At 42.3% G+C, this 12,286-nt stretch overlaps 1 protein-coding gene across 5 annotated transcripts in view; it reads left to right on the top strand.

Annotated features, from left to right (window-relative positions):
- The window catches only part of lig3 (ligase III, DNA, ATP-dependent), a 66,078-nt gene extending 54,550 nt beyond the window's left edge, over nt 1-11,528 (top strand). For 3 of the 5 annotated variants that reach the window (XM_068008037.1, XM_068008039.1, XM_068008040.1), the window contains exons 18-21: nt 1,226-1,400; nt 3,303-3,394; nt 5,400-5,474; nt 9,658-11,528. In XM_068008037.1, the coding sequence (XP_067864138.1) occupies nt 1,226-1,400; nt 3,303-3,394; nt 5,400-5,474; nt 9,658-9,894 (579 nt within the window). In that variant the 3' untranslated portion in view covers nt 9,895-11,528. The remainder of the gene's footprint in view (nt 1-1,225; nt 1,401-3,302; nt 3,395-5,399; nt 5,475-9,657) is intronic. The other 2 variants (XM_068008042.1, XM_068008041.1) reach the window with 2 other exon arrangements.
- Nucleotides 11,529-12,286: the final 758 nt, after the last annotated feature.

Genomic DNA, 12,286 nt, shown 5'->3' with positions numbered 1-12,286 from the left:
AAGCCAGTATTTATTGCCCATCCCTAATTGCTCTTGAGAAGGTGGTGGTGGGTCACTGCCTTTAACCACTGCAGTCGCATGACTCTTTTGTATCTGGATTGTGCAACTGAGTGGCTTGCCAGCCATTTCAGAAGGCAGTTAAGAATCAACCACAATGTTGTGGGTCTGGAGTCTGGATATAGACCAGACAAGGACAGCAGGTTTCCTTTTTAAAAGACATTAGTGAGCCAGATGCACAGTTCCATGGTCACCATTACTGATACTAACCTTTTTATTCCAGATTTTATTTAATTAACTGAATTTACATTCCCCAGCTGACATGGCAGGATTTGAACATGTGTCTCCGGATTATTAATCCGGGCCTCTGGATTACTAGTCCAGTAACATAACCATTATGCTACCGTACCTGTCTGTATTCTCTGGGAAAAGAGCCACCAAAAACAGAAAATGCTGGAAATACTCAGCAAGTCAGGCAGCATCTGTGGGGAAAGAAACAGAGTTAACGTTTCAGGTTGATGACCCTTCGTCCCCTTCATCTTATAAACCTCGATCAGATTATCCCTAAGTCTATGCTTCTCTAAATTTACAACTAAGTTCTTTCAAGGTCTTTGGGATTCCTCAGCGACACCGTACAAGGCTCCAGATCTATTTGGGAGGATCTTGGATTGCCAGCATTGGCTTCCAACTCTTAACTCCAAAGGCAGTTCCCTGGCTGTGCTGTTCTATTATCTTATCCAGAGCAGTGTAGCCTGGATGTTGGTCCAGAGCATCAGGAGTCAGGTGCCAGGTATTCTCTTGGATACTTTGTAAGGTATGCTGTACTACTTATCAGATGCACATTAATCTGTCAGTTGGCCTGTTCCGGCCATAGGAACAGGAGTAGGCCATTCAGCCCCTCGTGCCTGCTCTGCCATTTGATAAGATCATGGCTGATCTGTGATCTAACTCCATATACCCGCCTTTGGCCCATATCCCTTAATACCTTGGATTGCCAAAAAGCTATCTATCTCAGATTTAAATTTAGCAATTGAGCTAGTATCAATTGCCATTCCCTGTCCTCAGTACTTATTGACTAATTATAAATAACATTTAAAATTTTGATTCCACGACTAACACTTTTTATTAGTACCCCCTTTTTAAAAAAAAAATTAGCCATTAATCACAATTTTTTTATAATCCTTCTTTGCTTTTACTAAGCTCTTCAATAACTTTTTTGTTTTTGCAGGAATTGTACAGGGTTTCTAAAGAGAAGACTGATATTGATATTGTGGCTTCTGGGAAAGGTGATGATGAATGGCCCTCTGGTGGTTCTGGGAGCACTGAAGCGGGTTCAAAACTCACATCACATGGTTCAAAAGGCCCTTCAAAATCACCTGGGAAGAAAAGTAAGAGCCAAGGTGGTGAGAAAATATCTCCTTGTTCAATTTAGGTTTCTGGAAACTGGGGATGTGGTGGAGTGAGGGGGGGTGAAGAGAGAGACCAAAACTATGGGTCATAAATATAAGATAGTCACTAATAAATTTGGCATTCGGTAATGCCATAAAGTCCCCTCACATGAATTCTTTTCAGGAAAGACTGAACAGGCTGAGGCCCTTTTCTCTAGAAAAGAGAAAGCTGAGGGGTGATCTGATAGAGGCCTTTAAGATTATGAAAGGGTTTGATAGGGTAGACATGGGGAAAATGTTTCCACTTGTGGGGAGTCTAAATCTAGGGGCCATAAATATAAGTCACTAATAAATCCAATAGGGAATTCAAGAGAAACCTCTTCACCCATAGTGGTTAGAATGTGGAACATGTTGCCACAAAGAATAGTTGAGGCTAAGATTATAGATGGATTTAAGGGAAGCTAGGTAAACGCATGAGGGAGAACTAATAGAAGGTTATGCTGAAAGTTAGTTGAAGAGGGGTGGGAGGAGGCTCATGAGCATAAACTGACATGGGCTGAATGGCCTATTTCTGTGCTATACATTCTATGTAATTCTATGATGTAGTGGGTTAGTAGTTTCAGCACTGGTACTGGAGTTTAGATCCAGTTTAGACTGATGGGCAGAAAGTTATTTTCTTGCCCTTGTGATAGGTGGTCTCTCTTCCTGTTGGGTAGGGGCCTGCAGCACAAAATGGCCTAGTTTTTCACCTCACTGAGAGCCCTCAGGAATAGGTGACAGTATATTGGGGAGGCGCCTTGGATTTTAAGTTGAGGCATCTTTTTATGGGCTAGTGAGGGATTTATCCTGCATCAAACCCATGCTGTGACAAATAAAAGGGAACTCAAAACAACTTTTATGTGTGCAGAAAGTGTTAGAGATTTTGGAAAATACAAAGATGCCAAATGAAATAAAGATGCAGTCTCTGGTGATACCTGCATCTACAAAGAGCTTGCAACTCAAAGCAATGCAGCTGAACTATGTGTAGTTGTTCAGATATCACTGGACAAGCAAGATAACTAATTGAGTTCCTGCATTTGTTTTGATGCAGGAGAATTGAAGCTGTCATCATGTGACCACCCAGCCTTCAACTAATTGCAGGCTAATTATTTTCAATGTGGCCTCACCTTCATAATGGACAGGGAAATCTGGGAGACTGAAACTGTAATTAGAAGTTAGGTGATGGTTAGAAATCAAGTAAAAGAAAGAGAAAACTTGCATTTACATGGCGCCTTTCATGACCTCCAGACATCCCAAAGCGCTTCATAGCCAATGAAGTACTTTTGAAGTGTAGACACTGTTGTAATGTAGGAAACATGGCAGCCAATTTGCACACTCAAGGTCCCACAAACAGCAATGAAAGGAATGATCAGATAACCTGTTTTAGTGATGTCGTTTGAGGGATAAATGTTGGCCAGGACACTGGGATAAATTCCCTGCTCTTCGAATAGTATCATGGGATCTGTTAGGTTTACCTGAGGGGGCAAATAAGGCCTCGGTTTAATGTCTCATCTGAAATGCGGCACCTCTTGCAGTGCAACACTCCCTCAACACTGCACTAAATGTAAAATTACAGTGAGAGAGAATGGGAGGAAAAGGGAAGATGAAGGGAGTATAATTAGTGTTTTGTATGATAAAGTAATAAAGCTCATTCTCCTGACATCTGACTAGCTTTATTACAGTGGGACATCAGTTATACCCAATGGGAGTGTTTAAGTGGTGGATAATGGAAACAGGCAGAGAATTAAGAGTCCCCAAATTACACACACAATCTGAACACTGGATCATTTTACCACTCCCGATTACAAGGCTTCTAACATTTTTTTAAAAATATACTGTTAACAGGAAAACTAATGTTTTTGTTTTAAACTATTTTAGCTAACAGTATCTCCAAAAAATCACCACCTGAAATTTCAGCAGGAAAAGGGATGAAGAGGAAATTACCAGCAGTGGCACAGAATGGAAAGAAGGTGACACCCATTTTTTGTTCCTTCAAAAATAAAAGTTTGCTCCAGTACATTTTGTTAGAATTTTAGAGTGGGCAGAGGGAGGCGTCTGTGACTCCTCGCCTGTGAGGTACCCATCCTCGCTGTACTGTCATGCAGAAAGATTGACTAGAGACCATGTGCTTTTCTATGGAGAGAGAGAGAGAGGCAGCAGTCTTGGAGTGTTGGTAGGAACTTGGGAAATTTTTTTCACCCCCATTCTTTTCAGCCCAGCATCATGTGTGGCTTGGGGAGGCTTGAGGGGGAAGGACAGAAAATCAGCTTAAAATGGGAGCCCATTCTCTACCAGAAAGAATTGGCACCTGGGTCAAATATGTGCCTTTTATAGTTGGTTAGTACTGAAATTAGACACAATAATTTTTAAAAATCCAAATGGCTCAAATAAGAGGACCTTCTAGTACAATAACAGAGGATGGTATAGTGCTCAGCAATTGCTTAGTGCCAGCACATTGATTGTTTCTTTCAGCACAGCATGCTAAATATATCAAAGGGCTAAACATAATCATTGCAACAATTTTCTCTTCAAATGTAATCCCTTGGATCCAGTTGTTTACAGTATAGATTTTTAAATCTCCCCTGCTGGCTGAATTTATCTAGTGATTAACTGAGCGGTATATACCAGGGAGGTCCCATGTTTTCCCTTCCATCTGTAGGGTTAGTTGATGTCACCTGTGGTAGCAGTAGGAGCACTGTGATTGGTCTCAGTATGCCTATGTTTGGGGAGGGGCAGGGAGTCAGCCAGGGTTCTCACTCCCAACCTTAACTGAACAACCCAATCTGGGTATGTATGGGATTTAGGTGAGGAGAGGATCTGGCTTGTCTGAGATGTCAATACCCCACCCCACAGCCAAATATGTGCCAAGACTTGCACGTGGGCAAGGCATTGGAGGGTACCTATGAAACTGTATCTCAGCAAGGAGTCAATGCCTTCACTGGAGTAGGGTGGGGAGAAAATTGGCAAGCAACAGCAAATAATGCTGTCTTAAGTGTATTTTGAGCTTGTTGAGGTCCTTTACTAGAACTAGGGGGCATAATCTTAGAATAAGGGGCTGCTCTTTCAAAACTGAGATGAGGAGAAACTTCTTCACTCAGAGGGTGGTAGGTCTGTGGAATTTGCTGCCCCAGGAAGCTGTGGAAGCTACATCATTAAATAAATTTAAAACAGAAATAGACAGTTTCCTAGAAGTAAAGGGAATTAGGTGTTACGGGGAGTGGGCAGGAAATTGGACATGAATCTAGATTTGAGGTTAGGATCAGATCAGCCATGATCTTATTGAATGGTGGAGCAGGCTCGAGGGGCCGATTGGCCTACTCCTGCTCCTATTTCTTATGTTCTTTTGTTGGCAGATGGCTTTCTTTAGATTGAGAAATCGAGGTGAACAGTCAAGCAGGACACCACCAAGATTGGAAAGAATAAAATACAATAAGACAAGGGAGAACAGGAAGTTACATAGTAATTGATGCCAAGCCTGGGTTTTAATAACACAAAGATTGTTGGAGAAAAGAAAGACAGTAAGGAATTTGCTCAGTTTGAAAGTCCTGAGAGAATGAGTTAAGAGTAGCAAATGACTCTTCATTTTCCTACTTGCTGGAGTGAAATTATGTATTTGCCACCTAGGAACTTAAGGGGAAAATTTACAGGAGACACTAACAACAGTAGTACAGTATTAATAAAATAATTAAAAGTGAGATTTTAAGTAAATCTGCCTGATTTTGTTAAAGGAAACCACACTTTATTCTCCAGCCCTGTGCAAGAGTGCCCATCTCTTCTGATGGCCTCGGCAAAATAGGGAACAGAGGTGCAAAGATATAGTCTGACATCCCATTACTCAATCTGTTGGAACAACAACATACAATGCAACCACACCACCAAAAAGAAACCTGGTTATGATACACCCTGCATCCCTACAAAGAATAACTGAAATTACCTTGGTGCCTGTTGATCTTGGCCATTTTTTTTTCTCAACAGATCAAATCACCTGTGACTGAAAAGAGTAATGGCTCTTTGCTTTCCAGTCCATCTCTGTCATCTTCTCCCAATCAGGTACTGCAATATTATTATTTTGTAAATAAGACATTCTGCTCAAATTTTGCAATATCTGTGAATACTGCCTTCCCCCTGCCTTTAATTCAACATTCCTTACACTGCGGTTCCAACAATGTCTCGCATCTTGTCTTTCCCTCATAGTGTCGCGATATATAGGGCTGGTCACTTGCAGGCATTGCTAGTCAGGAAGTCCGCTTTCTGACCAATGCTCACCGTAATTGCTGCTCCTGGCTGAGAGCTCCTGATCAGGGTATCAACCCTATACGTGTTTTTTAAATTCTCCCTCCTCCCTAAAGATGTTAGCTCTTGCTGGGATATAGTTCAACTGGCAACCTCCAATACCTTGCCCACATTGCTTTTCTTCATATGTGAGCCTAGACATTGAATGTTGGCAGGTTATTCAACATTAAGGGCACCTCACACTCCCTATCGAGCAGTGGTCACTGGATAGTGATCAGATGGGGGAACCTTGGCTGATCATTGCCCTCCCTAGCTCAAGGGCACTGAGGCCAAAAGTAGCACTGGCCTGGCTGAGATGATGAATTGAACCTGGGACCTTTTGGACTGCATGGATTAGTGGTATATTGGCCTGAGCCTTTACCCATTAAGGCATTGGATGAGCTTGAGATAAAAGTTTCTGCTCTGTCATTTGCTGTAAGGGTATTATATGTTCTTTCCTGGAGTGTTTCTTTAAGCCCTGTAGTGTTTAAATAGAACCAGAGCTGTTGTCAATGAGATCTTGCTGTGTACTGCAATTTCACTGCTAGGTAGTGATCATGTGCAGTAGCTTCCAGCTTCTGTCCTGGTGGCTATGTGGTAATAACCACAAGTCGGGAACTTGCACAGTTGTTCCTCATTCAGTCAGTTTCTAGAAACTACAGAGTGCTCCATTGTTCTGTGAAGTATCCTTGTCACACTGTACAAATAAAGCCTTGCAAAGACCAGCTTGATTGCTTCATGTGCTTAGCATGCAGATGTTTTCCTGATGTTGCAACAGGGGTGTCCATCTAATCTATTTCTGTGCTATATAAAGGAACTTACACTTGCTACAGTCTGTTTTACCCCTTAATTGTGTTCTGTGCTCCTTGTGTTGCAGAAGTGGGGATGGCCTCCAGTTTCTCTCAGTAGATTAGATTCGATAGACCTTGGCCTCCTAACAAATGTATTCAAATGGCTTATTCCCGAGAATTGAGCTGTAAGACTGACAGACCAGACCTCCATAGCAAGCATCAACAATGGTATTGTCCTTATCGGGACACGTCTAAGAATAAAACATGAAAATAAAACACTAAATCTTTTAACATAAGAACATAAGAAATAGGAGCAGGAGTAGGCCAATCGGCCCCTCGAGCCTGCTCCGCCATTTAATAAGATCATGGCTGATCTGATCCTAACCTCAAATTTAAATTCATGTCCAATTTCCTGCCCGCTCCTCGTAACCCCTAATTCCCTTTACTTCTAGGAAACTGTCCTATTTCTGTTTTAAATTTATTTAATGATGTCACTTCCACAGCTTCCTGGGGCAGCAATTTCCACAGACCTACTACCCTCTGAGTGAAGAAGTTTCTCCTCATCTCAGTTTTGAAAGAGCAGCCCCTTCTAAGATTATGTCCCCTAGTTCTAGTTTCACCCATCCTTGGGAACATCCTTACCGCATCCACCCGATCAAGCCCCTTCACAATCTTATATGTTTCAATAAGATCGCCTTTCATTCTTCTGAACTCCAATGAGTAGAGTCCCAATCTACTCAACCTCTCCTCATATGTCCACCCCCTCATCCCCGGGATTAACCGAGTGAACCTTCTTTGTACTGCTTCGAGAGCAAATATGTCTTTTCTTAAGTATGGACACCAAAACTGTATGCAGTATTCCAGGTGCGGTCTCACCAATACCTTTATATAACTGCAGCAATACCTCCCTGTTTTTATATTCTATCCCCCTAGCAATAAAAGCCAACATTCCGTTGGCCTTCTTGATCACCTGCTGCACCTGCATACTGACTTTTTGATTTTCTTGCACTAGGACCCCCAGATCCCTTTGTACTGCAGTACTTTCCAGTTTCTCGCCATTAAGATAATAACTTGCTCTCTGATTTTTCCTGCCAAAGTGCATAACATTTTCCAATATTGTATTGCCTCTGCCAAATCTCTGCCCACTCACCCAGCCTGTCTATATCCCCTTGTAGGTTTTTTATGTCCTCCTCACTCTCTACTTTCCCTCCCATCTTTGTATCATCTGCAAACTTTGATACGTTACACTCGGTCCCCTCCTCCAAATCGTTAATATAGATTGTAAAGAGTTGGGGACCCAGCACCGACCCCTGCGGAACACCGCTGGCTACTGGTTGCCAGTCCGAGAATGAACCATTTATCCCAACTCTCTGCTTCCTGTTAGATAACCAATCCTCCACCCATGCCAGAATATTACCCCCAATCCAGTGATTCTTTATCTTGAGCAATGATCTTTTATGTGGCACCTTGTCGAATGCCTTCTGGAAGTCTAAATACACTACGTCCACTGGTTCCCCTTTATCCACCCTGTACGTTATGTCCTCAAAGAACTCAAGCAAATTTGTCAGACGTGACTTCCCCTTCATAAAGCCATGCTGACTTTGTCCTATTAAATTATGTTTATCCAAATGTTCCGCTACTGTCTCCTTAATAATAGACTCCAAAATTTTACCCACCACAGATGTTAGGCTAACTGGTCTATAATTTCCAGCCTTCTGCCTACTACCCTTTTTAAATAAGGGTGTTACATTAGCAGTTTTCCAATCTGCCGGGACCTTTGCCGAGTCCAGAGAATTTTGGAAAATTATTACCAAAGCATCCACAATCCTTACTGCCACTTCCCTCAAGACCCTAGGATGTCAGCCATCAGGTCCAGGGGATTTATCCGCCTTGAGTCCCATTAATTTACTGAGTACCAATTCCTTAGTGATTTTAATCGTATTAAGCTCCTCCCCCCTCTTCCCCCCCCCCCCCCCCCCCCCCACCAGAGCCCCCTGTTTGTCCAGTGTTGGGATATTCTTAGTGTCCTCTACCGTAAAGACTGAAACAAAATATTTGTTCAGCATTTTTGCCATCTCCATGTTTCCCACCTTTAATTTCCCGGTCTCATCCTCTAAGGGACCTACGATTGCCTTAGTCACCCTTTTTCTTTTTATATAACTATAGAAACTCTTGCTATCTGTTTTTATATTTTTTGCTAATTTATTTTCATAATCTATCTTTCCTTTCTTAATCAATCCTTTAGTTACTTTTGCTGTCTTTTGAAGACTTCCCAATCTTCTATCCTCCCACTAAGTTTTAGTGTGTATACGGACTCAGCAATGAGCTGTTTTCTATTTAGGTTCTATGCCATCAACCAAATATAAATTGTCTAGGCAGCTATTTCAAAGAAAATCATAAAGCAGGCAAAATAGACAAATAACCGAGCGCAGACAAAGGGGTGTATAGCACAAGACTGGAATCAACACTCGGCATAGAGAGCTGACGCCTGTTGGACTGTTGTTAATCCAGTATGCTGCCGCCTCTGACCCTTGCTAATTATTATCTGTATTAAAACAACATAAGTGCTTCCTCTGGGATAATATGCCAACACTAACTTCTACTGAAGACTTTAAACGCTGTGCAAAACACAGTAACCCATCTGATTGTTGATGGGCACACTCGATTCGTAAAATGCTTGTTGCCTAAACCACAGCCTGCTATATTTCCTTGGATTTTCCAAAGACACCCGTAGAGAGTGTCCTTTGTTATTGAAAGCAAAATAGCAAAATAGAAAAACAGAAAAGGTACAAGAAATGGGGGAGGGGGAATCTCTAAGCCTTGTACTCCTATACACTCTCAATTTGGCTAAGGGTTGTGTATTCTCAACTGGCAAATAGAGTCTCAACTGATGAGAAATTCTGAATAACTTGGTTTGGAGACACTTGGGCCCAATTGATGGGTTTATGCATGTATCAAATGCTCCAGCTGATCATTGCCTCATCGAGCCCAGCAGACGTAGATTGGTGCCCTTCTTTGACTTAACTGGTAATTGCTGCTCTCGATTCACTGATGTTGAACTAGATGCTAAATTTTGTATTTTACGAAAGGTATTTGAAACCAGGGCAGGAGTTACTCAAACACTTTCTATAAAAATTAAACCAGAGACCTGCAATATTATCTTTCCTCAGACCCTGCTGGACATATTTACAGGGGTAAAGCTTTATTTGCCTGCCTCAGTGCAAGACTTCAGCAGAATCCGCCGGTACTTCATTGCATACGATGGAGACCTGGTTGCAGAGTTTGACCTGGCTACAGCAACGCATCTGGTCGGCGACGTGAAGGATAATACGTGTGCCAAACGTGTCTCTGTGAATTGGATCTGGGAGTGCATCAAGAAAAGAAGGCTGGTTCCGCCATGCTGCTAGGTTACATACTCCGGCGTAACTGCTCAAAAGGGTAAAGATCTCGAATTCGAGATTTAACTACTTTTTCCAAGAAATTTAAAACTTGTAATCAAGACTTCTGTGTCGTGGGAATGAATGAGATTGGCACATTGGAATTTTGTGCTTTGTATCATGTATGTGTTTGTAGACTTGCATAGTAAGAAGACCTATGCAAAGAAATACTGCAAATGTCTTCACTTTCTTTAACTCTCCTGTTTCTAACACGTATTGACGATTTCTGTACTGTGGTGCCGTGCCTCACTGTATTCAAGGCCATGGGAACGTGCATTCCAATCCACCGACCTTACGGGATGCTACCTTACAGAACAAAGTGCGAAAGGACAGCTTCTTGAAGAGCAATGGTTGGTGTTTAACCTAGAGTCATCACGACTTTCAAGAACTAACAAAAATATTGCATTCTTTTCTTTGTGGCTGAATTCTAAAGTACATCAATTTGGAAATGACTTTTGAAAATACAAATGCATCACTTTTATAACCTGACCCCTTGATTTTTAAGCTTTTAAAAAAAAATAAAAGCATGGAACAAGGTTTATTTGGGGACAAAGATTTAGGTGAAACTTCATAAAAGGTATCTTTCCCTCTTCTCAGCCTGATGACTCGGTGAGTAAATGCATCTCCTGGTGTGATACTCAACCATATAGTTTGAATCCTTGGTCTGTGCTTAGTTAGCAGGTCTCAGCCAAGCAGCAGTTGGGGTACAATAGTTGGCCTCAACATCCCTGGACCTGGGTTCTTCCTGCTCCTGATAGCTTTCCAATAACCCCTGTGGGTGTTACTTAAGGACATGGTTGATCTTGGTTGTGATGCCCTCCTGTCTCATGATGAAATAGCACCAAGACACCTGGAGACTGGCCCCTTGGACAAGGCACTTATGGAACCCTACCCTGGTGTGAGTTGGTGCCTGCAGAGGAGGAAGGGGAGAAAATTGGGGAGGGGTAAATATTTTCTCCACTTTCTCTCTTGAATTTTATCCGTTTTTTTTCCTGATGCAAGACCAGCCCATGCAATACCCAATTGCTTCACATGGACAGACAGGAGGGTTTAAATTGCTGTTGGAGTTCCCGCAACCATTCTCTGTGCTACGTTACCCATCGGAGTTCTCCTTAAATCACTACGAACTGATTGGCTTACATTTTTTAACCCCCTCTTCTCTTCCCCTGCCCCCCCCCCCCCACCTCCCATCTTGCAGCTTGACAAGTACCCAATGAAGCACCTTTTGGCAATAATATAAATAAGATGTGGGAGGAGAAATTATTTCAGGTTTTGGGCAGACTTTCCAAGTTTCTTCTCATCTGACTATGGTTTCTCTTCAAAAATGCATCTGATGGGAATGATTCATGTGTCCCAATGGTGACATTTGTGTTTACTGACTAACTTTGATAAATTCAAAATGTATTTTATTTTAGACTCTTCAGACTTCATGTATTTGCTTTTCACTAGCCTCTGGGTTGTTCTGAGGATCAATATATTGTGAACAATTGGTGCTGCCACATCAGTAAATAGCCTACTTCAAAAAAAACAAATGAATTTGTCACCTCTGTTAGTAATTTAATAACTGGGAAAGTGGGGGAAATAAAAACATATTTAGTAAGTGACTTCTCTTCACACTCTCCGTTTCTTTCTCCATGTGGCCCAGAAACACTTGGCTCCCTCAGTCCTTCACTCCTTTAGTGGTAAAGCAGAGAAATGGGAGGAAAAAGGGGAGGGGGGGGGGAAAGGAAGAGGGAAAGAGTGAAATGGGAGAGAGGAGAGAAAGGAGGGAAGAGGAATATGGAGACAATGGGCAACAGGCGAGTGGAGAGGAAGACAAACGGTGAATGGAGGGGAGAAAAAAGGGTGAAGCGATAAACTGAGGTGTCCTTGCCCTCCTTCAACGTCTCATCTGAAAGATGGCACTTCCAACAGTGCAGCACACACTGCAGTGTGTGCTGCACTGTTGGAAGTGCCATCTTTCCAGATTATGTGCTCAAGATTATGTGCTCAAGTCTCTGGAGTGGGGCTTGAACCCACAACCTTCCGACTCAGAGGGGAGAGTGCTACCACGAAGTCAAGGTTGACTATTGCAGACATATTTCAGATAGAAAAATTATGACACGGGGGAAATTTTAACCTAATGCGCCTGTCGGGAAATTGACGAGATCGGGTGCCACGCTGGTTTTACACACTATCTGATTTTACTGTCCATTGAAGTCAGTGGAAAGTGATATTGGGCTGGGTGTAAAACAGACGTTCCACCTGATCTTGTGGGTTTCCTGCCCGCAAGTTTGGTTAAAATTTCACTGAAGGATGCAGAAGTTCAGGCAATTGGAGAGAGAGATAAGGTAAGCCACAAAGGGAGATAGCAGTTCTGACA

Source organism: Heptranchias perlo, chromosome 28, assembly GCF_035084215.1.
Source record: "Heptranchias perlo isolate sHepPer1 chromosome 28, sHepPer1.hap1, whole genome shotgun sequence".
Lineage (NCBI taxonomy): Eukaryota > Metazoa > Chordata > Chondrichthyes > Hexanchiformes > Hexanchidae > Heptranchias > Heptranchias perlo.
This window is presented reverse-complemented; position numbering and strand designations above follow the sequence as displayed.